At 43.5% G+C, this 26,495-nt stretch overlaps 2 protein-coding genes and 1 long non-coding RNA gene across 3 annotated transcripts; 1 reads left to right on the top strand and 2 right to left on the bottom strand.

Moving 5' to 3' along the window:
- Positions 1–384: 384 nt before the first annotated feature.
- LOC136714601 (chloride channel CLIC-like protein 1) lies at positions 385–6,450 on the bottom strand. The gene is made up of 10 exons (XM_066692176.1): positions 6,313–6,450; positions 6,001–6,111; positions 5,610–5,720; positions 4,910–5,131; positions 4,508–4,648; positions 3,532–3,631; positions 3,287–3,384; positions 2,229–2,375; positions 1,318–1,836; positions 385–671 (listed from the first exon to the last, which is right to left on the bottom strand). The coding sequence occupies exons 1-10, from the start codon at positions 6,448–6,450 to the stop codon at positions 567–569; spliced, it is 1,692 nt and encodes a 563-aa protein (XP_066548273.1). The 3' UTR covers positions 385–566.
- Positions 6,451–6,577: 127 nt separating this feature from the next.
- Positions 6,578–7,320, top strand: LOC136714602 (uncharacterized). Its single transcript, XR_010805035.1, has 2 exons — positions 6,578–6,711; positions 7,130–7,320. It is a non-coding gene; the product is annotated as an uncharacterized LOC136714602 (long non-coding RNA).
- A 7,512-nt stretch (positions 7,321–14,832) lies between these two features.
- Positions 14,833–25,449, bottom strand: LOC136714825 (ankyrin repeat and IBR domain-containing protein 1-like). The gene is made up of 19 exons (XM_066692449.1): positions 24,767–25,449; positions 23,844–24,101; positions 22,860–23,127; positions 22,365–22,529; positions 21,446–21,563; positions 20,000–20,295; positions 19,470–19,558; positions 18,790–18,934; positions 18,376–18,542; positions 18,130–18,218; positions 17,683–17,813; positions 17,269–17,394; positions 16,975–17,061; positions 16,800–16,866; positions 16,520–16,665; positions 16,187–16,329; positions 15,995–16,046; positions 15,705–15,764; positions 14,833–15,215 (listed from the first exon to the last, which is right to left on the bottom strand). Exons 2-19 carry the CDS (start codon positions 24,029–24,031, stop codon positions 15,120–15,122), a joined length of 2,433 nt encoding a protein of 810 aa, XP_066548546.1. The 5' UTR covers positions 24,032–24,101; positions 24,767–25,449; the 3' UTR covers positions 14,833–15,119.
- Positions 25,450–26,495: the final 1,046 nt, after the last annotated feature.

Genomic DNA, 26,495 nt, shown 5'->3' on the forward strand with positions numbered 1-26,495 from the left:
TTTCAAAGCTGTGTACTTTGCACATTGGAGAACCATTCCCTTTCGAGATGGAGTGGTGCAACCACTTATTAATACAACGGTGTAGACAGTCCTCAACTCTTATCATCAGGACTGCACAAAATTATTATTTGCATGCATCTGCCACTTGTTCTCAATCTAATCTCATCTTTTCACTTCTGTTTGAAATGTTTTGAATAGAATAAGAACTAAATTAATGACGGCTCCTCTGTTTCAGGGGTCTTTTCTTTAGCAACTTCTGTATAGAATGGAAAGAAAACTCTTTGCCACGAGAAGAGAAGGGACGCCCCAGTTCAGCCCAGTCACCTTCACCTGGACAACATGCATTCAAAGCACACACTGAGGCAATCACCACAATCATGGCAATACCTGTGTAATACATTTATTAACACTGACATAGATTCATACTAAAAATACATTCCTACAAATGAACCCCCCCTTTCCATTTAACAAGGGAAAAATGCACCTCAAAACAGTACTTTTAACTATTGTATATTGGAAAATGCATATAAAACACAAAATTAAAACAAAATATACATTTTATTAAACTAATTCAAAAGTCCGGGTGCTGTTTCTGGTGTAGGGCTTCCTATATTTTCTATGGTGTCTTCACTGCTGAATGCTTGGCCAACTTCTGCTGGACTCTTGGGCACCTGGAAACCAAAACCAGAAGATGGATATCATGAAAAAGCACCGACTTGCACCACAGCAACACTTCAGGATTTAACTTCCACGACAGAGAAATGTAGTTTATCTTTGCTCGAGCACAAGATAATACATGCAGAAAATAATGTCCCAATAATGGCCACCAGTAAGACTCCTGGCCAAGCCACCATAAAGAGAGTCAGAAGAGTGTTTAGGAAAACCGTAAATAAAACTGAATCACATTATTCTTTTACAAAGCAGAAAGGATACAGGGAAGACCTTTACTTCCTTCACATGCATGTATGTAGTAAGTATGCAAGTGTGTGATTGTATGGTATGGTATGAAGTCCTGGTGCTACTTTGACACAAATAGAGAGATGTACCTATTTGAGCAGAATCTAAAACCATCCTTCCCCTTCCTTAAGCAACTGAGACGCAGTGGTAAAATAAAAAAAGAGGGAAGAAGCTTAAAGGTCAACAACATTAAATGTAACAGATTCATCAGTTTCAGATACTTATTATATCAGACTTAGCTATTACATAGTTTTAGTAAAAGTCAAAATATCGTTGTGATGTTACCACTGAAATAGATATAAACATATTAGCATCAGGAATTAGTTCAATTTCACTTCCTGTAAGCAGTTTTAAACTTACACTCGTCTGTGTTTGGCGTGTCGGCGAGCACTCCTCACTCTTCTGTGGGTCTTTGTTTTTTCTTGTGTCCTGTTTTACTCTTATTGAGCTGCTTTCCTGCTCCTGTGCTTGTGAGTCACCGCCACTACTGTCTGTCTGCTCTGCTTTTACGGGTTCTGTCTTCGCGGCTGCCGTGTCTTCACAGCACCGCACCTGCGCCTCCGACACACCCTGAGGCGGAGCTGCGTCGGTCTCATCCCCGGAGCTGCCGCCAGGACCCAGATTCTGGACTCGGGCAGCGCGCTGGTTCTCCCGTTGTCTCTCCGGGGTCCGGTGGCGCCGGCGGACATCGCTGTCACTGTAGCTCACCTGCCTTCTGCCCACCTCTGCCCTGTCAGCATCGCCCCACCCCCGAGGGTCCTGGTTGGTGTTGCCCAGCTCGGGGACGCGCGGCTGAGCCAGGGGGGGCGGCGGCTGGTCGTGGCGTCTCCTAAACACCAAGTGCTGCATGGCTGCTTGGGCACTGCCATACATGAACACCTGAGGGGTGAACAACACTCTGTTCAGCAAAATATTGTGAAGCCCTATATAAAAACAATTACACATACTGTACACTGTATGGGATGATTCTTGTGAAATATACTTAAGTAAGCATCAGTTAAATGCCCTTATTATTAATTCTAATAATCAAATGTTGCCGAACTGCTGAACACACAAACCCGACATCAGCTTCCCGATTGTGTTTCAGACCACAATCAGATAAATCCCTGACATTCTTTACAAAACAGTTGTTCATGATGATATGCAAGAAGACAAGAGACTACATTTGTTAAACATACTTCTAATGTTGCTATGCTTTACTTTTATAAACCATACTACAGGTAGCAGACATCTCAATTTGGACCCTTGATTAAGAGTAGTAATATACATACCAGGATACAGAAGACAATGGTCAGAAGGACAGGAATCTGCAGAGTCACGGGAAGATCCTTGAGAAGCGCTTTGAGGAACTCACTGATGCCTTGGCCAAAATGTTTCAGAGGCTCAGTAATAAAGGTGGTGATGGTGACAGAAATGGCCTAGAGACACAAGAAGTGAATGTAAATACTCTACCGGTCAAAAGATGTAGAACACCCCCATTTTTCCAGTTTTTATTCAAATTTAAGCAGTTCAAGTACAGTGAATAACCTGAAAAGGTAAGTAGTAAAGTAGGTAAAAAATAAAGTTTAGATTACAAAAAAATGAAAAATAATGTACATTTCAGAGTAATATACTGTGTTACTACACCCTCTTAAGCATTATTTGTCAGTGTTACACACAGCTCCTGTGCATAGAAGTTACACTGTATTCCTACAATGCACACAACGTTTAAAAGCTTATTCTCTTGGCTACCAGCGCGTTTCATTCTCAAACACACCCAATCAGAACTTACTAATGATTAATCCAGTATATTATTTGATGTTCCATCAAACACAGATGTTCAGATCCAAGTATGTAAAATTGTTGTGTATCAGTACACTGTAAGCAGTTTTCCATATTGTCATTTTGAGGTCTCTACCGGTGTGTTAAACAAAACGATTCCATGATTTATTTGTATCTCCAATTGTTTATTTGTTCTATGCTTTAATTTCAGAGTACACTGAGACATTAAACTGCATACATTTCAATAAAAACTGGAAAAATGTAGGTGCTCTAAAACTTTTGATTTCGGTAGTGTTTAGAAATAGGATGGCGGTCAACCAGTTCACAGGTTTGTTAGATCATTAATTCAACAGGCCTAAAATTTGGTATCAAACAACACACAACCAGTGGTAGATTCAGACATTCAGAACATACAGCCATTATAAACTCAGGCAGTCGCTTTCTGATAGCGGTCAGAATATACATTTCAAATAGCAACCAATACAGTGAATTACAGAAGATGAAGGACAGTTGCACTTTGGTAAATAGTACACAATACTAGTTGATATTCTGTAGAAATAAATGTCACCTTTGTTGGAGGCACCATTAACATAGGATTTACTATGAGAAGTTCATAATATATTTTGCAGGGGTCATCCTGTAGGGTCCACGTGCTTCTGTACCACTCTGGAGTTTTAAAGACAAATTAACATACATATTTTGCAATTAGAATTCTTTAAATGACAATTCTAACATGACAAGAATCAACATTATAAAACATCTGTGGCTCCCACACAGTGCCGGTTCATAAGCACTGGGATTTGACCCTCTCACCTTTAATGCTGTCCGTCCACTGAATCCTCTGCAGTCCGGTGCATTTCTCATTGAACTGCTCCATTTTCACTATCTTGGACTGATGATCAGCATAGGCAGTCTATGATATTGAAAACGCAACATGCTGTGAAAACGGTTCTTGTTCTCATGCAAAGTATGAATTTCATCTTAAGTATCTCAAAATATATTTAAACATCTTACTAACTTTTAATATTTAACTTTTGTGTATCAGTTCTAAAAATGATACAGCTGAAACTCAATGCAGTTCATGGAACTTCTTAATTATTTATACAGATCAAGCTAGTACACGAGCAAGTCATACGTATTGTGAATTTGCAGGAAACAATAGCTGTGTCTGAAATCACCCTCTTGTTCACTCATGCACTATTTCCTATAGAGTGAATGGAAGTGAGTGCACTATATTTCAGCAGCGAGTGAACAAAATGAGAGAGTGATTTCAGAAGCTGACGTAATTTCGACGAGAGCACTTGGGAGCTGTTGCAGACATTTGAACATTTCACCTGAGTGGCTTCATGAATTTTATAATCTCTGTAATCTTTATATGTATTTATACAATTATAATTTGCAATTAAATGTTTTACTGTGCATACCCCTGACATTCTGTGTTTTATTTTTGCATTAATACAAAATTATAATACAATCATAATACAATTAATATTTTCAGAACTGTTCATTTGTTATGAATCACAGTAAAGGGTCTATATTATACCTTTACAGTATAGTGCAGGCACTCAATACTGGATTCATATAGATTCAGGAAAAGCATGTAGGAAGGAATATGCATGTGGTAAAGCACAACTAAGGAATACTCGATTTTGTCATATTGGATGGTATTTCTGCTTCTTGCAAGGAACTCCTCAAGATCTCAAATCTATTTCTCTAAACAAAGTGTTAAAATACAAAAATAATGCATTTTAAAAAGCCGTTCCCCACCAAAACTTTTAAATACTCGTACCTTGTACAGGAGAATCCAGTTCCAGAAAAAGCTGATGAAGAAACAGACAGCAAGGAAGCGTCTCAACTGCGTAAACCAGGAAACTATGCTCCACATTTCAGTGCAGATGATCACTACAAGGATTAATGCACAACAGCAGATCTGAAAAGGAGTACAGAGGAGCATCTGTTAGATAGGATTTTCATGGCACATACCTGAATGAATAAAAACTTTAAGACTCCACGTGTAACCAGGAGATCTCATACTCAAGAGTGTTTTGCATCTCTCAGTACACATCAATACAACCTTATCACAGTAATGATGAGCTGTGAAAGGGACTGGAATAGTGCACAACATTTTTAAACACCAGAACTGAGTGGGGAAAGTGTGTCTTCAATACACTTTGAAAGAACACTTCCTCACCCAAAGCACAGTTTCAATTTCAACCCCAAAAGTGTCTTCAAAACGCCACTTCCAAGCTTCATAATCATGGGGCTTGAAATTGACCAAGATCTGGCCAAGAGCTTCACTCAAAGCCCCAGGTCTCAAGCGATCATCGCCTTCAAGAAATTTGTTGATTTCAGACACTGCTACCCCTGATAGGACAACCTCAGCATCATAGTGGACTGGATTCTGATCGTCAGGCTGTTCAAATAAAGACAATTAATGGATTAGGGCACATTATTCTTAGACCACAGTTTGAAATGCTGATTTGTTACATACTCTTCAAACTTTAGGTGGACCAGTAAATCCATCTGAAGACTATAGGAAAGGTAGCAACACAAATAAACATAATAGAATGAAAAGGACAATCTTGCCAATTTCAAATCATAGCTTTCATTCAAAGATAATTTGAGTATCCTGTGGAAAATTAAACATTAATGTAAAATTGTCCGTGTTAGTTTCCATGTGTATTTTTCAATTAAGTGCTGCTTTTGAAAAATAGTTCTGCAAGTTTCAGTTGTCTTTGGGCTTGTATGCCATCATACTTCTGTGTCTCGACAAAGGTTGTAGCAGTTGATTCAATTAAAAATAATTGTGGGAGTAAAAACATTTTACTGACACTTATATGTTAAATTAAATCCCCATTTATTTATTGTACTTAAGGATTATCACAACTTACAAGTCCCAGCTTCTTAATGTCCTTTAGGAGCCTTTTGAGGTACCTTTTAAAAACAGGGTTGCAGCCAGTTTGTTTCGAGACAGATGCAATTTGTATTTTAAGTTCTTCAACCTGAAAGAACAAAACACAGTTTCTTGTTAAGAAAAGTTATGGAGTAGTTTAGTCTTTGTTCGTCTGATTAAACTCATTAAACTCTGTACATTCAATTGCAGCTTCATTGTAGCTCTGAACACATGGATCCTATTTAAAGATTAGCAGAAGGCAATGGCCATATATTTGCACAAGCTGTATCAGTTGCAATAAAATTGCGTGGTACAGTTCACTTCAATCCACTTCTCCGTGGGCAGGTGTAGTGTATACAGTGCAATGCTGGGAGTGTGAAATCACCAACCTGTCTCTGTAAACTGATGCGTTTGCTGTTGCACTCAGTAATGTCTGGGCAGGAGGCCGTCTGATCTGGATGTGAAGTGTACTGTTTTCTCTTGGTTGGAACATTTTCAACCTTAAAAAAAAGGCAAGATACATAAAGACAAAATGTATAAAACTAAAGTGTATTGCCCTCACAATACATGGTCCAAATGAAATATGTAATTCTTAGAAACCACAAGTAAATGCACACGCACTGGTGCATTGAGAACAACATACAAGGACACAGGAAACGGGAACATCCACTGGCCAAAGCAGACTACAGCAATGCATTCACCTCTACAGGTCGTCTCTGGGTTTGGGTCGTGTGGTCGTACTGGATCATGTCCGTGGGGTCCAGCCACTCGTCATCCGGCGCCTGCGCTTTGAGCAGCACCAGCACACAGCACGTCACTATGGCATGGGTGAGCCCCATGCTGCCGCTGCCAACAATCAGCTGAAATCGAGGATGCCCGTGTCATTGTGCAACTGCTTCAATATGGTCATCAGTCAGTTCTTAAAATCAAAAACACCATCGTGCGATACAAAAGCACCGACATTAAACGTCTTGCAAAAAAGATCTTTACAAACTACTGGACAAGACGGTGATCATGTCCAAAACCACAGCGGTCTTCAAAGCGGAACAACTTTTTATTTTGGTTGCTATTGCATGAGATCTCTTGAACTTCTGTGCATGGTATGTGTTGGACTTAAACTAAAGCTAGAGCAGTTTCATTTTAACCGACATGCTTCAAAACATTTTTTTTAATATACAGGTTTTCGTATGTCATAGTCTGCAAGAGAATAAGCTAATGAAGGCAATATATGTTACGTTTATCTGCAAAGACAGAAAACACTGCACACCTACCTTTCTTTTGCACAATTATGAATATTGTGCTGGACCTTTCATTTTCTTATTGACAACCGCCGGTCTGGCAATGGCTCATGGGAATTGTAGTGAATTCACCTTCCATTTTCCATCCTGCATAACGTACTCGAGTCTTGTGAAAACTACAATGACCACAAGGTATCCTGTTGCTCTTTGGTCAGACGTGTGGAATCGTTCACGTCACGTTTCTTGTGTCTTGATTGCGCCTGCTATTCTGTCCGTGCAGACGCGGCGTGGACAGCGGTTCGGTTCCGCAGATCTGCGCTGCTGCACCAATAGGATCGGTGCGATTCTGCAAATCTGCGCAGAACTGCGGACATCTGCGCTACAAGAACGAAGCCGTCAATGACTCACCCCCCTCTTTCTGCCTGATTGTAAAAGTAATTTTGCTTTCAAAATTAAATGACGATAATTCTTGCTTGGTGTGTGAATGCAAGTTTGTATTTGGTACAGACCTTAAAGGCCTCAGTATGCAGTATGCAGTAAGCAGAACTGGGCTGTAGGGACCTTGCTAATGCAGTCCCAGGCCAAGGTCCATTTTGGGCTGGGATGATGTGTGGGATGCTTGAGTCACTAGTTGAACTGGTATGGTGCTGACACAACTGTTTGTGTCTGTATATGGGAATAATACCTCCTAATCAGTATTTTAAAAAGGAGGATTGCTTTTTAATTAAAATACTAATTGTACTATGAAGCAAATGCATTGAATTGAACTCATGGGATGCCAAATACTTACAAATATTGAGCTAATTCCCAGTTATGATGCATGTTATTGAGCGGCTTCATATAAACAAAAAGGTGAGGGAATCCACTGATATTCTGCTAAATGGAAATGGGCTATGGTTCTTTTATGATGTGACCCTGGGTATAGACTCTTCCCCATCACTGTCCGATTCCTCAGCAGGGAAGTACTTCACCAGGGCTCTTTAGAAATACTCTTTCACTTTAAGTTTCACATCCAGTTATAATCTGTGAGAAGAAACAGCAGCCCTGCGGTTCAGAGTTTAATTGTCAACTGGATAATTTCTCAGCATAACATTTACACATACCATGTTGTACTGGACCATACCACTCCATGTGTTTAAACTGCTGTAAGTTTAAAGGGGACCCTTTCTGCTATCAATAGGACTTACAATGATTTTGGGGACTTTGTTTAAAACATTAAAAAAGCAACCATAGAAAGCTAATATCTCTCATTCATAGACCAAATGGAAACAATAAGGACATCAGTTTGGTGCTTATTCCCATATTCCCAGTTCCAGAAATAGTTCCCCAGCATGAAACTGTTGTAGCACTAGTGTAACTTACTATTACCTTTACAAATTCTGTTCACTTAAAAAAATGCAGAACATGTGTATACATTATTATTATTAAAGTTAATATATCATGTATTGCAATATTTTCAAATAAAACACAAGTTGCAGCAATCCCAAGAAAAAGTATTTTTCAGTTTTAAACGTCTTTGTAATTGTTTCCACTGTCCTGGTGTTTTTCTGTGTTTTACGCAGTCCCACAATTAAAAGACACACACACACACACACACACACACACACACACACACACAAACAACACTGATATGATTAGGGCATGCAATGCAACACGAAATTGTGTTGTCCTAAAACAAGCACAGAATGTGTTCAATTTAACACAATTCGTTCTAAGAGTGTGATAAATTTGAGGATAAACATGATAACATCAATCAATCATCAATCAATTTAAATTTATAATGGCGCACCACATATGCAGACGTGTCTCAGGGCACTACACAAATTCTGTATTCTGTCAATTAATGCTTCTCTGTTGAAGTACACAAGTATATTGAAGTATATTGTTAAAATAATGCTTAGCTGTTTCTACAGGTTACATCCTCATCAAAATTACCACGGACAGAATATTTTATTATGTATACATTTCTACACAAACTACCCATCTGCAAAGGGCAAAACAGGTTTGATGTCATGGTAAATCACTCGTAAAATATATGACCTTTTTAGTAATTGACGTATAATCCTTTATAATTGTACTGAATTACATTTGCTTAGAGAAGCAAATGTGTTAATAATTGCAAGAATGAATGATACAATACAAGCATGTTACCTGTATCTCTTTACAAAATGTGGGAAAAAAATAAGCTTGTGTAACAGTGCGTAAAATATTTACTATCATGCTAAATGTACAGATCTGATTCCTAGTGCGACTCAATGGTGGAGAGCGTAGGTGTGTTCCAGTCACACTCCAGTCACGCCCCACTCCCCCATGGCGTTAAATGGGCTGTGTCTGTTTTGCAGGGAATTAACTGTTCTTATCCTGACAGCATGCAAAAATGGGGTGAGTGACACAGATGTCACAAGAGCCAATAATAATAAGGACGGTGAACAACCAATGCCAGCAATGGGTATCCAGTTGGAGTATATTATGATTCCAGTTCAATGTCAACAAAGCCAAACAACAAACTCGAACACTAGGACAGGGTGCCCAAACAAAATAATATATATACACTCACCTAAAGGATTATTAGGAACACCATACTAATACTGTGTTTGACCCCCTTTCGCCTTCAGAACTGCCTTAATTCTACGTGGCATTGATTCAACAAGGTGCTGAAAGCATTCTTTAGAAATGTTGGCCCATATTGATAGGATAGCATCTTGCAGTTGATGGAGATTTGTGGGATGCACATCCAGGGCATGAAGCTCCCGTTCCACCACATCCCAAAGATGCTCTATTGGGTTGAGATCTGGTGACTGTGGGGGCCAGTTTAGTACAGTGAACTCATTGTCATGTTCAAGAAATCAATTTGAAATGATTCGACCTTTGTGACATGGTGCATTATCCTGCTGGAAGTAGCCATCAGAGGATGGGTACATGGTGGTCATAAAGGGATGGACATGGTCAGAAACAATGCTCAGGTAGGCCGTGGCATTTAAACGATGCCCAATTGGCACTAAGGGGCCTAAAGTGTGCCAAGAAAACATCCCCCACACCATTACACCACCACCACCAGCCTGCACAGTGGTAACAAGGCATGATGGATCCATGTTCTCATTCTGTTTACGCCAAATTCTGACTCTACCATCTGAATGTCTCAACAGAAATCGAGACTCATCAGACCAGGCAACATTTTTCCAGTCTTCAACTGTCCAATTTTGGTGAGCTTGTGCAAATTGTAGCCTCTTTTTCCTATTTGTAGTGGAGATGAGTGGTACCCGGTGGGGTCTTCTGCTGTTGTAGCCCATCCGCCTCAAGGTTGTACATGTTGTGGCTTCACAAATGCTTTGCTGCATACCTCGGTTGTAACGAGTGGTTATTTCAGTCAAAGTTGCTCTTCTATCAGCTTGAATCAGTCGGCCCATTCTCCTCTGACCTCTAGCATCAACAAGGCATTTTCGCCCACAGGACTGCCGCATACTGGATGTTTTTCCCTTTTCACACCATTCTTTGTAAACCCTAGAAATGGTTGTGCGTGAAAATCCCAGTAACTGAGCAGATTGTGAAATACTCAGACCGGCCCCCCCGGCACCAACAACCATGCCACGCTCAAAATTGCTTAAATCACCTTTCTTTCCCATTCAGACATTCAGTTTGGAGTTCAGGAGATTGTCTTGACCAGGACCACACCCCTAAATGCATTGAAGCAACTGCCATGTGATTGGTTGGTTAGATAATTGCATTAATGAGAAATTGAACAGGTGTTCCTAATAATCCTTTAGGTGAGTGTATGTGTCTCATTGGTCTCATAACAGATCTCTTGACCTCCTCCCAGGGATTGGTACTTCTTGCACAGTGCTGCCAGTGGGTGGGAGTATGAATTACAATAGGCACTCCTTTCACTCCCGTCACACAACTGTATAAACCTTTGCTCATATATACACATACATATATATTCTCTCTATATATATATGTGTGTATATATGTATAGCAATGTATAGTCCATGTCTCACTTTCTCCATCCAGCCCATGCCCTACTCATTTGTTCTGAAAAGTGAAGAACTCCAGTGAATGTCTGAGCAGTTAGAGATGTTTGGTTTCAATGCGTATGCTGGACTGTGTGTAATTATAGAAGTGCTTTTAATATGCATTACAGCAAATATCACCTATATATATATTAACCTGCTCCCCCTCTGCCTATAGGGAGCTGAGTCTCTTACATCAACCCACAAAAGAGACTGCGCAAAATCCCCCTTAATAAATATAATTTGCTGATTCAATTGATGTTGAAGTATATTCAACGTTGAAATATGACGCTGAAACAACATTGTTTCTAATGTATTTTGCCTGCTGGTTTAAGTTAAATGTGTGAAAAAAGACACTTGGAAAAAAAGTGTGTGCTGTTTTACATTTGGCGGCCCATATAATTATCTATAATAATGCATGTTGATGTGTGATTTTTCACTGGTGACGTGTGATTGTGAAGAAAAGATATGTTTGAGTCCAAATCTGCCTGATTTCATAGAGATTTTGAGCTGAGTTTCTCGCCTTCGAAATGACTCTGAATGGCGCATTTGAGCTCTCAGTTTTCACTCTCCTGGGGGACCCCCAGACCCCCCGCCCGGCATCCCTCAGTCCTCTTTGCCTCCTTTTGTAACATTAATTTTGAACAGTGGACAGTGAGAAAGTGGTAAAGACTTGAATCTACTCAGACACTAAATGCTTGAAAGTCTATATGCCTGCGGGGTGTGTCCACATAGCATTCACAATAATAAACATTGGAACGGCTGGAATCGGCCCACTCACCCCAGCTCGAAGATGGGAGATTGTCGCTGAGCTCGGCCGGGTGCCCCCTCTTCAACAGCACCAGTCCTCTCCCATCCCGACTAAAGCTCATGCTAATCAAGCTTCCTTTTCTTCAATCTTTCCTCTCTCCTCCTAGCTCACAAACCCACGAAGTGTGCCCTGGACCCTCTCCCCACTCGCTCCTCCACACCTCTCCTCACAAATGTACCCCATCCTCGGCCCCCTCCTGTTCTCTCTCCACACTCTTCCTGGGCCCCCTCATCACATCCCATGGATTTTCTTACCATTTCTACGCAGATGATGCCCAGATCTCCCAGACTGCACCGAGCTACCTTCAGACCCTGAGCTCTCCGTACATCCCCTCCACATCTCTCCGGTCTCCCTGCACCAGAAGCCTAACTTTACCTCCTCTCCACTCCCCTTCCTCCAGAGCCGCTGCTTTTCATCCCTGGCCCCTAAGTTGTTAGACGACCTTCCCACTGAAATCAGGACAGCAGAGTCGCTGACCCCCTTCCGGCGATTACTCGAGACACAGCTTTTCAGACTGTACTTACAATTTTGACATGCTGTTACATTGCGAGTACTCGTGTTGTTTATTTGATTTCCCTCATGCACCCTTCCTCTTGGCTCTTAACTCTGTCTTCACATCTTGCCAGCTCACAATCTAGGATGTAGGACTTGTATTTTGTACACAGGGGCGTAGGGCGGATCCTATTTAAACCGTGCTGTTTCCACCCTGGTCCTACAGTCCGTCTTCTTGCTTTTTGTTCCAGCTGAGTTCGCTCTCAATGGCTTCTGTAAAGCCTTAAAGCACGAGATCATTAGGCCAATCGGAGCTTTTTAATAATTTTCCAAGCAATTGGGGAGAATATAAAATGATTTAAGACTTTTCAACAGCTAAACCAAAAGACAATTTACAGAAATTATGAGTGTTACATGTGTGTGTCGCTTGCCATAATTTTTTAGCAGCACCTGACCAGTATAAGAATGACCTGGACAGCATAATGAGGCGGTGTGTGTTTGTTTCTCCATGATCAGGTGCTGATAGCACTTTCAAATGATAATGAAATCACCTCCGGAAGAATCAAACCTAGATAGAAATATTCAACCCCTAAACTTCATCAAAAATAACTAACAAAATATCATCAAGAACGATTTGCTAGTTGGCGAGTCCTGGTACTGTGAGGGGTACAGAAGTGTCTTTCATCCACGTTTAGGAAAAAAACATCAGGCAGAAACATTTATTTTTTATTTTATTTTTATTTTTATTTTTTTGGAAGGAAATTCTGACATGACAGGCAGTGTTACTTGTGTAAGTACATTCAGAGATATCTCTAAATCATTTGCAGATATCTTTAAATGAATTACAATATCTCTAAGATGATCATTTGGCTTGCCATACGAGACTGCATCACGTGACACCCACCAGCAAAGTCACACATCAGGCCTTACGCAAGCAACACTGCCTGTCATGTCAGAATTTAGATTTAGAGATATCTTGAAATCATTTAGAGAAATCTGCAAATCATTTAAAGATCAGCATGACAGGAGGCTGAGTCGGTGTCAGTGAGGGGTGTCAGTGGGTCAGCGCAGGGATACCTGTGTCGCCCCAGCCTCCTCGTGCTCTCCCTCTTCCTGTTCATTTAGAGATATCTGCACATCATTTCAAGACGTCTTCAAATGGCTTCCTGTGGGTCCATAACAATTCATCGTCCCCATCCTGATATGTTCTCCACTTGAGCATTTCACTTATTGTAGAGCCGTAGAACACACGTGTATATGTATTACTATTATTATTATTATTGATTTCTTAGCAGACGCCATTATCCAGGGCGACTTACAAAATATAGTAGGCTATATAAATATGTAAGTTGAAAAAATAGCTGGCGCTACAGTAGTTTTAATAAATCTTAAATGCGGGGTGCCTTATCCCAGGGATTTTATATAGAACAATTATCCGGTCAAGGAAGGATGGACAGCAGCTCCCGTCTAAAAACAGTCCACATTCACCGATGTCTCAAAAATTATTTTTAGAGAAAAAGTGAACATCATGATGCTTACGCGTTTCGTAGTTGATTATCAATCCATTATTCAATTAAAATCAATTAAAGTAATACAATTTGTTACTTTCAATCAATTATTAGACAATCGGCAATGCATTCAAACATTATTAAACATACATTTTAAAATTGAAGGACAAAATTAAGATCCTCATTCAGTCCCATTGGTTCTAATGTCTGTAACGCCAATATCCAACATGCCTCTCTTTTCAGCAACAAATTCACCAAATTACCTCCTCTCTCAGGTATACTAATCTTCTCCAAAGCCACAAAACAGTAAAGATTCATATAATGTTTGGCTATAATGTTGGGGTAGCCAAACATTATATGAAGGCTGGGCATGGATCTTCACCACACTCGCTCCGTTTTGTGGCTTTGGAGAAGATTAGTATACCTGAGAGAGGAGGCAACTTGGTGAATTTGTTGCTGAAAAGAGAGGCATGTTGGATATTGGCATTACAGACAATAGAACCAATGGGACTGAATGAGGATCTTAATTTTGTCCTTCAATTTCAAAATGTATGTTTAATAATGTTTGAATGCATTGCTGATTGTCTAATAATTGATTGAAAGTAACAAATTGTATTACTTTAATTGATTTTAATTGAATAATGGATTGATAATTAACTATATGGAAATGTTGTCTTAATAATGGAATATTCACACTGTGTTGAAGCATGATTGTTAATTGAATATAGAAGGAGGGTGCTAATGATTCATTTATATCAGATGTATTTAAGAGATTAGCCCAGCCCTTTTTCACGACGCTCTGAGGAAGATAAGTCGAAACGCGTAAGCATCATGATGTTCACTTTTTCTCTAATAAATAATTTTTGAGACATCGGTGAATGTGGACTGTTTTTAGACGGGAGCTGCTGTCCATCCTTCCTTGACCGGATAATTGTTCTATATAAAATCCCTGGGATAAGGCACCCTGCATTTAAGATTTATTAAAACTACTGTAGCGCCAGCTATTTCTTCAACTTACATATTTATATAGCCTACTATATTTTGTAAGTCGCCCTGGATAATGGCGTCTGCTAAGAAATAAATAATAATAATAATAATAATAATAATACATATACACGTGTGTTCTAGGGCTCTACAATAAGTGAAATGCTCAAGTGGAGAACATATGAGGATGGGGACGATGAATTGTTATGGACCCACAGGAAGCCATTTGAAGACGTCTTGAAATGATGTGCAGATATCTCTAAATGAACAGGAAGAGGGAGAGCACGAGGAGGCTGGGGCGACACAGGTATCCCTGCGCTGACCCACTGACACCCCTCACTGACACCGACTCAGCCTCCTGTCATGCTGTAATTTCTTGTAATGCCAACCCCTACCCTGCCCACTCACCCCGGCCCAGGCTCTCGAACTGCTGGAGGCCGGAGGGGCTGCCCATGCTGACCAGGTGCATCAGCCTGTCCCCCACCCCCGCCAGCTCAATTGCTGTTGGTAGAGCAGGGTGGTCAGCCAGACGTCGGGGTCGTCGTTCTCTGGCGAGCTCAGCACCTGCAGGGCCAAGAACACAGGGGTGTTAACGCGCGGGTCACACTGCGCACTGCTGCTGCCGTCAGCTCACAGCGACATGATTGTGCGTCTCCCACCCCTCTGTGTGCACCTGGGTTTACATTTCACATCAACAAAAGGGATGCAACCTGACTGCAGGCCACCAGGGAGCTTGGAGCATCAGAAAAGACCAATAAAGACAAATAATCTCAATTCATCTCAACTCTCCGTCAGATTCAATATTGATCCTCACTGTCAGCTATTGGCAATGGTGATGCGCAATCATATCTGGGCAATGATATCGAAAGGGACGGCAACTCTTCTCTGGCATTATAGTGCTGTAACTACAAGGCCCAGTATCACACAACCTAATGAAGTGGAAGAGAAGATTTTCACATAAAACAGTAAACAAAAATCATTCCAAACTGTGTATTTGTTTTAGAAAGAACAATTAAGCATCCAAATTAAAATAAAAAGTCTCTTTTGCAATACCTGTGTCTGGCCTCCTGGTCTTCGGTCATTCCCCGCAAGAGCTGGCAGACGCTTCATGAGCTTTAGATTAGAGCAAAATGACACTTTAGTTACCTTTCTCTGCAAACACGGTTAGGCATCTACAAACAATCGCTTACAGAGAACAAGTTACTTCCTGCACAGACACTCAGTCTGTTAATGTCTTAGTCACGTGTGGACGTCTCTGCACACGAACTCAACGGTACAGTCTACAGGAGAGCACAGTCTCACTACAACACAACACAGAGGGAAAGTACACGGCAGATAGTTACCTCAGAAGACGACGACCCCAAGAGCTCCCAGTCCCACTTGCCATCATTGAAACTGCAAGACAAACAGTACAGCAGGCATGGTTTCTTTCTTCTCTGAACATTTGACAGGTTAAATATTTCAGGATTGTGAGAGGCGGACAGAGGGGGACAGACAGAGCAATGCTGAGGGACGCAGGGACAGGGAAGACGTACAATGAGTCGTTGTCCAGGGCCGTGGAGACCAGGAACTCCCGCCGCTTCTTCTGCACCAGACGGGCGGCGCGCACAATCTTCTGCCGTGGCGTGTGATTGGTCAGCAGGTTGACCAGATCCTCCGTCGCCATCTCCAGCTCATTCTGGGGACACAGGCACGAGAGGTCGGGGGAGAGGTCAGGGAGGGGTCAGTGTGTCCCACCTGAGAAGGTTCTGACTCTAAGACTGACACCACACGCCTTTCATAAAGGCCACTATTTAAAACAAAGACCGACTGATTGTTTCCCATGTATCCAAAAACAAACCGAAGCCCCGGGGAGACCGCCACCTTACCTGCATTCGTTTGAAGATTTCCTCCTTCCTGCTCTTTACAGCCACAAAGGCCCCGTAGGCGTAAGAGCAGGCCAGGATGCTCCGGGTCTTCAGGAGCTCGAGCACGGCGTCTTCGTAGAAGGTGGTGTCGGGGGCGCCACCCTCTCCTGTAGAGGCAGAACAAAGAACACAGGCCGGGGGGGCGAGGCTGAGTGTACAGATCAAGCGTGTCCGCATCGCTGTGAATTCACAAGCTCTCTCACTAGGCACAGGCCAGTGGGGGTGCACGAGTCTCACTCACGTCCGCTCAGCATCTCGCTCAGCTGCTGCATCTTCTCTTTGCCAGTTGTGAGAAGCTGCTTCTCCAGCTGTGTGGGGGGGAGAGACCAGAGTCACTGCTGTCCTGTTGCATTGTATGTGTGTGTGTATGTGTGTGGGGGACACCAGGGGCCACCCTGGAGCCACGTCACTCTCACCTGGTAGCGGTCCTCGTGGCTCTTGTACTTTTCGAGGTACTGCTGAAAGCGCTCGTGCTCCTGGAGGACCTTGCGCTTCTTCTCAATCTGATGGGGGGGGGGGTGACAACAACACAAAACAGAAGATAAAGCAGGTGTCTGTCAGGTCAGGTGGGTCACACTGATGCAGATAATGCCTACAAAATATATAACTATAATGACCACAACAACACAATACAAATTACAAAGATAACAACAATAACAGTAATAACGGTAACAACTATAAAACAACAACAGTAAGAGTGAGGACCAGACCTCCTTCACAATCTTCTGCTCCGCCAGCTGGATGGCATCGAAACGTGTGCAGGTGTATGACCCCCCCGTGTTGAAGCCGTGCATCGTCCAGTCCTCCAGGCAGACCCAGCAGAAGTTGTAACTGCACTGAAAAAACAAAACAGACACACACAACCCTGCAGCGTCAATATTCACATGTTCACTGGTGCCTACATTATTAGAGAGACCGACAGACAGAAACACAGACAGAGAGAGACAAACAGACAGAGGCTCCTCCCAGGCTGCTCACATTGTCCTTCCTGTTTTCAAGGCAATGATTTTGCTTCCGGTGGAAATTATATTTTTAATTTCAGGAAAGAGCCAAATGAGCTGCAACTCAATTCACAAAACAATGATCTGAAATGTTCAGGTGGGGGGCGGTGTGCTGGACATTACCTTGGTGCACTGCATGTGGTTACATCCTGCGTTCCTCTGGATTGGCGTCTGACACTTGGGGCAGGGCTTGGAGTTGGCAAGAACCCACAGGCTGCTGGCTGCGTTCTCGCGGAACTCGCTCAGTCCACCGTCTGGCCAGAGGATAGGAGAGAGAGAAGACATGGAGTCAGCGGCGCGGCAAGGCCAGGGGCACGCGCTGACAGGCAGGAGGGGGACTGCCAAGGAGCCGGGGAATAAACTGAGCAGAGTGGGAATACGACGGTGTATTCATTAAAACAATATATGTACAAATTAGCTAAAAAGGACTGAAAACAATCAGGGGCTTCAGATCTGGGCTGGGCGGCTCCGGTCCTTGAGGGGTTAACAGCCTCCTGTAGGTTTAATAGGCCACCTGTAAGCAAACAGCAGGACACACACTGAGGACAGCAAAGCACAGGGGTCACTCACGTTCTTGCTGATGAATCTCTGACACTTTGTGCTGCCACACTTCCCACGTCTGGCAGTCGCAGGGTTCGTGGCCCTTGCCGAGACATTGCCTGCAGACAAAAACAGGTGTTCATTCATGCCTCGGGCCCCCTTTCACACTCGGACACCTCAGCTCAATCAGAACCGTGGCCGCTAAGCAGGAGAGGGGATCCTCTAAAAAAAACAATGGTTATTCTGTCTCTCTCTCTCTCTCTCTCTCTCTCTCACCAGCAGAACAGGTGTCTCTCTCCACAGTCCACAGCCGGTGCCTTGAGCTGGGGAAAGAGCAGTGGATTGGTGCCGGTCCCTGTGGGGCCCTGTCTGGCCAGTGTGACAGCTCTCTCACACCCTGGGCTGGGGCACCACTTGATAGCAGGGTTGGTCTCAACAAACGCCTGAAATACAGAGGAAACAACACTGAACTGTAAACAGGGAGACAGAGGGCTTCTGGGGGGAGAGAAAAACAAACAATAAAATAAATCTAAAATGAGTTTCAGTTCACTTGGATGAGCTAAAATGATCTGTTACAGAGCAGATACTGAGATACGACGCCATTGCAGCTGTGACTGCCGTCGAAATGTGCTTGTCACACACACGCCAACACACACCCTCACACAAACACACACACGTTTGTGTTTTTACCTTGATGTCAAACAGGAGGTAGCGCTTATACATCTCCTTAGAGACCATGCTCTCTATGACCTCTACAGGAACCAGCCGGGAACAGTCATGGCCCGGGCAGAAGATGTTGGGAGCTTTTCCGTTCTGGATCTGTATGTTGAGAAACCTGAGGGAGGACACGACGCACAGAGTCAGGGGCCACAGCAGCACAGAACACATCACACAGAGTCAGGGGCCACGGCAACACAGGACACATCACACAGAGTCAGGGGCCACGGCAGCACAGGACACATCACACAGAGTCAGGGGCCACGGCAGCACAGGACACATCACACAGAGTCAGGGGCCACGGCAGCACAGGACACATCACACAGAGTCAGGGGCCACAGCAGCGCGCTGGCCTCTCCTGCCAGTCACATCAGTGGCTTGGCCAAAGGCTGCCGCAGAACCAAATACAGTAAAGTATCCCAGCGCCAAGGGGGCTTCTCTTCACAGGAATGCAATTCACTTACCAAGCACACGGGTCCTTACAGTACAAATAGGGCTATAAGCAAACCAGGGAACTGGCTTCAACCTGAACATGATGATGGGGGGGCGACCTGTGAGCTTAACACTGCTCTGCCACCTTAAATGACACAGAAATTACATTTGAAGCAAAGTGGACAAGTTATTTCAAGGGTGACAAAGGAAAAACAACTTACTCTTCCCAGCATTCTCTGCAGAACTCGTGTCCACAAGACATGTCCACGGGGTCCTCAGACGCAGGGATAGCGCTCATGCAAATGCCGCACTGGAGGAAGACATGGAAACAAGAAATCACAAGCCTATTACATTAATTCAGTCATTGATTCATTCATTAACTAATGTTAATTAGTCTGTGTGTGTTCTTCCCTATGGGCTGCTTCTTGCCGGAGTCCAATTGCTAATAATTATAATATTGTGTAATAATAATAACAACATAGAAAGATGTTGGATTCATTCACTTATCACCAATGTACAGTTTCTGGACAGAGCGGAGACAAGAGAAAGCAGACACTGTCAGGGAAAGCCAGCGCAACCTTTTCGAATAAGTCTTCAAAGACTATGTCTATGTAAATGTAGTGCCTGAATGCATTAGCATAATCGCTCTGCATCAGAAGATTTCTTGATTAGGAACCCTAATACGCACACGCACACGCACACGCACACTAAGAGTGAGGCAGACACAGGAGTGATATGGGGGGGTCGTTACCAGAGGCCTGTCCTCATCCGCATATTCCCTTGCGTCCTCGTACTCGTCTCCGTCCTCCTCACTGTCCTCTTCTTCCTCACTATCCTCCTTCTCCCAGTCCCCCTTCATGTCCTCCTCCAGGTCCTCGTCCTCGTCATCCTCCTCATCCTCATCCTCGTCCGGGGTGCGGGGGGAGGACAAGGCATCCCGGGAATTGTTCACTCTGCGTGGGGGAGTGGGCATCTGCACCCCTGAGCGCTGGCAGCAGTCCTCTGCATTGGACATCCATGCCATCAGCAGCTTCTCCCTGTCCCAGTCTGACACCCATGGGAAGGAGGAGAGCAGCACAAGTGAAAACTGTTAATCATCCTCACCCTAACAGACAAACTCATAGAAACGGATCCACACATAGGGCTTCTCAATCCTGCCCTGCTGTTTCTTGTTCCAGCTGTGCTCTTAATTACTTCATTTTAAATTGGGTGACCCCTAATTGAACTAATAATTTGCCTAATCTGAGATCATAAATGATAAACAGTTGTAGATTTCATGTAAAGTATGAAACTGTAGATCCTGAACTTGAAATCTCCAACTTTTTATGAGATACACAATTTAAAAAGTCAGATGAAGCAAAAGGGTTAAATTGAGGGTTCGATGCAGTAATTGAGAGTTCGCTAGGAACAAAAACCAGCAGAGTAGGTGGTATTCCAGGACAGGCTTGAGAACCACTGAACTAGTCAATCGGAGTGTTTCTGGCTTCTTTGTCTGTTTTTAATTGACAAATTACACATAAGAAACCAGACAATCACAGTGCTGCACTTCCAAACATTCCTCTCCCTCTTATCTAGTGTATGACTGGCATCCCGTGCATCTAATGATCAGGACTAGAAACCTCTTCAGTCACCAGCGATGCTTCAGGACACGGAAATGCCAGTGGTGCGAGTTTCACAGGGTGTACATTTGTTTTTAATCAATCATCTGTATATATGAAGGCACAATATAGATTGGCTACTGTGATGTTTCTTCCACTTCCTGAATGGGCCTCCATTAGGAGTGAAATGGACTTTCCCCCCAAGGTATCGTGTTTTGTGTGACTATATACTTTGAGACAGCTGTCACTCCCTATGTGCTAACAAAAAAAACCATCATCAAAATATAAACTCCCGTGAACGAATGCCAGAGATCTGTAGCAACTGTGTTTCCAAGGTTTGTCAATGGAGGGGCTGCTATCCAGGCATCAGTAGTGCCTGCTGAACACAATGGCAGTGAGAGGGGACAGGGGGCACTGCTCAATTTCACGACTTATAAGCAGTTCCTCTGTGTGTGTGTGTGTGTGTGTGTGTGTGTGTTTCTCTCTCTCTGTCTTCCTCTCACTCCCTCTCTCTGTGTCTGTTTCTCTCTGTGCCCCTGACCGACTCTCTGGCTCTGGTCAGTGCCAGTCAGTGCGGAGTGCTGCGAGGGCACCGGTACCGTGAGTGCGGAGCAGGGCCTCTGCGGTGAAGCGGGGCGTCTGCAGCATGTCTGCCGTCTCCTCAATCAGATTGTTCTTCAGTCTGCGCAGGTCCTGCATTGTCAGGCCCTCATATGGCTGCATAGACACACACACATACACAGACACAAAGAAACAGAGACAAATATAGAGACACAGACACACACAGCAATAAGAAAACCTAAGAATCCACAAGGCTGTTCAGACAACACACTGTTATGTGACAAACGTAACTTTTGCTTTGAAGTGGAAGAGTAAGAAGATTATGTACAAGAAAACAAATCAAAAACAATACAAATGCAGTAAATAAATCAATTAATTTAGCAATTGCTAATCTCAACATCAGATGTTGAAAGATGTAGAAAAAAAACACATCAGCTGACTTTGGGATCAGTTTTTACACCCTCTCCCTCCTTACAGCTATAATTAGAGGTTATACACTGAGCAGCCCTCAGAATACACTGCCATGTTTTAAAACCAAACGGGAAAGTCTCCCGCAGCAGAGAGCTCTCTTATACACAGTGCATCGATGTGCTATGTTTCTCCACAGAACAAAATAAAATCCCTGCTTGTGTACACAGGCCACAGCAGGGCGTCTGAGCAGTCACACGACAACCCTGTCCCACCCATAAATCCGTAACAGTCATTTGTCCGTTTTCTCTTGGTTACATCATAGCAGGGTACTTTGTTTTCCTTTTTTCCTTCCCCTCGCTTTCCACAGCGGTGTCATGGCTGACCAGTCTACACCCCTCAGTGCCTCTTCTCCAGCTCTGTCAGGGCTCTGGACTCCAGTGTAGAGGGTTGAGGGGTCTGTCCCAGGTGGGAGACACTGCTGTTGTACCCTTGAGCAAGGCACTGTACCCAGAATGCTCCAGTAAAAACCCAGCTGTATAAATGAACCTCTCTCTTGTCCAGGGTCTCGAGATCGTCGGGGTCCCCGGAGAAGACCATCTGCGCCTCCAGGCTGAGGGCCAGTTCCACGTGGTGCTGCGTCTCGGCGCAGTCGCACGGGGTCGCCTTGTCCTCGTTCTCTGAGAACAGGTCGGCGTTGCACTTCAACAGGTACTGCAGGAGACCAACATGGGGGTCGTTACGATGAGAATAATAACGTCACCTGTTCTCATGGAGTTCAAAGAGCATCTGTGAATCTCTGTGCCAATATGTGCGGGGCCACAACGAGACTGTAAGAGCGGACAGAGCCCAGACAAGCGTACAGCATTGTTGAGCAACACATTGATTCAGGCCGGTCTGGGACGATGCATTTTTATACGTAATTCGAGAAAGAAACTGGCCTAGGAAAAGGGTATACTATTCACTTTCCCAGCCCAAACCCAGTGTCCCAGTCAGCACTGGCCAGCTGCTGTGGGCCGGGCTGTTTGTGTCCACAGGCCTCACCTGCACACAGGTGCTCAAGCCTGCAGCGGCGGCGTAGTGCAGGGCCGTGTTCCCCTTGTCGTCGGTGGCGTTGACATCGGCCCGCTCGTACTCCCCACCATCCAGCCTGTCGCCCGTCCACTTCAGGATCATCTGCAGGCAGTTGGCCCGGCGCTGATCGTCCTGCTCAAGCGGCATGGTCCGGGGCCCCGAGCACAGCAGGTGCAGGGCGGTCTGGTTGTGCGCGTTGCGCATGTTGGGGTTCCCACCTTTGCTGTAGAGGAACGACCTGTTTGTACGGGAGAAAAAGACAAAGAAAAACCTTTTTTTGTATCCGGACACTGAAAATGCAGGAAATTAGCACAGGTAGAGCCGGACCCAGGGTGGATCCGTCACTCGTTATAACAAAAGCGTGGAGGGGGAAGGGACAATGGCCAGGGGGAGCTGGACTCTAAGAAACGGCCTCGCAATGAGTGAAGCCTCCCCGCCAAAAAAAATCACACAAAAAACACAGTATCCCATTTAATCCAATTATTCAGCTCCCATTTATTTATGCCTATGTCTTTAGGTATGTATGTATGTATAGTTATTTCTAGTGCCGTCGCAGTCAAAGTCAGGGCACCAAGACCAAGGAACTGGCCGGCCGGCCAGGTGAGAGCTCCCCAGCGCCACAAACACAAGGACACGCAGACACACACACACACACACACAGACAGAGAGAAACATACAGTGCCACACACACACAGACACACACACACACACACACACACACACACACACACACACACACACACACAGACAGAGAGAAACATACAGTGCCACACACACACAGACACACACACACACAGACACACAGAGACAGAGAGAGAAACATACAGTGACACACACACACACATACACACACAGAAACACACAGAGACAGAGACACACAGAGACACAGGGGAAACACAAGAGGGAGACAAAGAGACTCTCAGAGGCAGACGGGGAGGGTGGGGTGTGGCTGACCTCAGCAGGTGTGTCATGGCGTGCCGGGAGGCGTAGTGCAGGGCGGTGTTGCATCCATATCTCTTCCCGCAGGAGGCGTTGGGGTCCAGGAACTTTTTTAACTTTGAGTTTTTCTGGTAGATCTGGTTGGCCAGGGTCTCATCTCCCTTGATGAGGGCTTTGCGAAACTTTGAACATGTGTGGCCCATCTTTGTGGACCAGCGATGCTGTGATCCTGATCAGTTGGTCGAGCTGAGCACTTGCAATATGCTTCTGTGCCTGGAAGAGAGAGGGAGGGAGAGAGGGTTTATTCTCGATTCATATTCAGCTTTGCTGCATCTGTGAACGCTTTGGAAATGCTGGTGTAAGCAGGCCACGCCAATAAAGCTCATTTTGAATTTTAGATGAACACGAAAGGAGCTCAGGGCCTGTGGAAGTGACCTGAAAGATGGCACAAGGTAACATATCCTCTCTTCAATGGTTACCAGCTCTCGGATGACCTCCTGGTTAAACCCCTATGTCAGGCACAGTGTGTCCTGTATGCTAATGGCAGTAATTGTAGGATTTTTTAGGTCAATAATAATAATAATAATCATCATCGTCATCATCATCATTATCATCATCATCATAATAATAATAATAATAATTATTATTATTATTATACATTGATAATTCCCCAAAGCCCACGTGATCAATAAGGATTTTACTGTTACTGATTTTATTGGTAGGACCCCCTACCCTGCTGGTTTTTGTTCCAACCGAGCTGGAAATGATTTAATTGAACCGTCAATTTCATATATTTTGTGCACATCACAAAACCAATCTTACTCTCATCCTGCCCCCCCCGAAAAAATCACATATCCCGTCTGTTTGTCTGTCTATCTGTCTCTGCACTCTGAATGTGCTGAATGTATGAACAGAAGGTGTAAAAACAAATACAATACCTGATTAGTTTGGCTGGTTAGGAAGTTAGATCTGCACTCAAAAGTGAAACACTGTCAAGCGACGTCTATTCTCTCCAAGTGATCAGATCAGCGACTGAATGCTGGACATTCTGGGGAAAGACTGTGACATCACAATGGCGAGTCGCCATGACCTCCGGTGACGTATTGATGAGAACTGCAATAGTCCCGTAGAGGTCGCCGGCCGCTTTGGACCTAATCGAGCTACATGCGGCCATAAACATTGTCTTTTTCTCAATGAATCCCATGCTTATAACGTTCATATTAAGCACACAAACAAGCTATAGAACCTATAATATGTTATATTAAAAGACCCCGGCCCAGAGAAAAGAGAAACCCGGTCCCTAAGTTACTTTATTAAATCTTATGTGAACACTGTTAACGCTGGAGAAAATATACTTGAATAAAACACGATCAGCTGTTGTTTAATCTAATTTCCTTTATTTTTGGAGAAGCGCGTTTACAAAAACAGCACATGTATGACGTCTCCGTGTATCATGATATTGATTAACATGCTGCCCAGTGTGTCATTTTAATGAGCGAAATAAAACTGCACACTAAGTTTGCACTACTCGTTTCATTTGTCGTTTTGTATCTGCACATGTTGCATTGCCTATAGCTATAGGTTAATTAATGTATTATATATTTCTGTATGTGAATGTGTTGTGACGGGTGTTACAGCAGCTCTTCCTGGTTATCCGCCGACAGGATGTGACGTGTTGATAGCGGATGTGCTATAGAGCCGTGCTGCGTCGTGTGGGCGTGATGGCGCGCAGTTGCGCAGTGAAGACGCGCATTTCTAGCGGCGCACAGACAGAAAGCTGTGCATCATCACCGTTACAATACAGAGCTGCACCGGACACATGTGACACTGACAGCACCGCAGCCCGTATAGTAATGCATGCTGATGTGTGATTGTGAAGCAAAGATATGTCTGAGTCCAAATCTGCCTGATTTAATTGATTTCATGGAGATTTTGAGATTAGTTTTTCGACTTCAGGAGAGGAGGCCATTCGCCCCATCGTGCTTGTTTGGTGTCCATTAATAACCAAGTTATTCAAGGATCCTGAAACCAAACATATGCCCGTGTATTGTTTAATAAAGAAACTTAATATAGGCCTAACACCTTCCTCTTGTGTTACTCTCACATCTATTCAGGGTGTCAAGTCAAATAAAGGTATCATACATGAACTGAAATATTATCTACCATAAAACTACAACCACCAACAGTGGAAAAGGTTCTGTGATTGTTACAGCATTTTGCACTGATCTTAAAGATAAGTAGACTTACATTAGCAATGAATAAGGCAAGCAGAGACAGAGAGCTATAGCATCCTTATTGCCGCTGTTATGGCATGTTAATGATGTTGGTTTTGCATCATAACCATAGCTTTATTTTCTTAAATGAGTGAATACAGCCGTTCAAATGGTCTCATGAATATCCTGCAGGTTAACTGTCTCGCTTAAGAAATGTTGTGTTGTGAATACAGTACAATTAAAGTGCAATTAACCATTTCTAGACGGACAATTTCTTTCGAATTCGTATGATGGAAAAAAATGCTGATCACACAGCGACAAGTATGATAATTGATTCAAATAAGCATAATTGTGATTGAAGCGAATTTTTACTGAGAAGTAAATAAAATAGTTTTTAACAAATCACAGTAGTATCTAAAATAGATACATTATGGGAAATGTTTGTAGATGTTGA

This window comes from Amia ocellicauda, chromosome 19 (assembly GCF_036373705.1).
Source record: "Amia ocellicauda isolate fAmiCal2 chromosome 19, fAmiCal2.hap1, whole genome shotgun sequence".
NCBI classification, from domain to species: Eukaryota; Metazoa; Chordata; class Actinopteri; order Amiiformes; family Amiidae; genus Amia; species Amia ocellicauda.

Excerpts from the sequence above, each read along its gene's own strand:
- LOC136714601 (XM_066692176.1), bottom strand. The coding sequence starts at position 6,450 with ATGGGGCTCACCCATGCCATAGTGACGTGCTGTGTGCTGGTGCTGCTC. Across the intron at positions 3,632-4,507 it reads ACTGGATTCTCCTGTACAAG|ACTGCCTATGCTGATCATCA; the intron begins GTACGAGTATTT and ends TCAATATCATAG. Across the intron at positions 1,837-2,228 it reads CCATTGTCTTCTGTATCCTG|GTGTTCATGTATGGCAGTGC; the intron begins GTATGTATATTA and ends TTCACCCCTCAG.
- LOC136714825 (XM_066692449.1), bottom strand. The coding sequence starts at position 24,031 with ATGGGCCACACATGTTCAAAGTTTCGCAAAGCCCTCATCAAGGGAGAT. Across the intron at positions 21,564-22,364 it reads AGACCCTGGACAAGAGAGAG|CCATATGAGGGCCTGACAAT; the intron begins GTTCATTTATAC and ends GTGTCTATGCAG. Across the intron at positions 18,219-18,375 it reads GAGAGACACCTGTTCTGCTG|GCAATGTCTCGGCAAGGGCC; the intron begins GTGAGAGAGAGA and ends TTTTGTCTGCAG.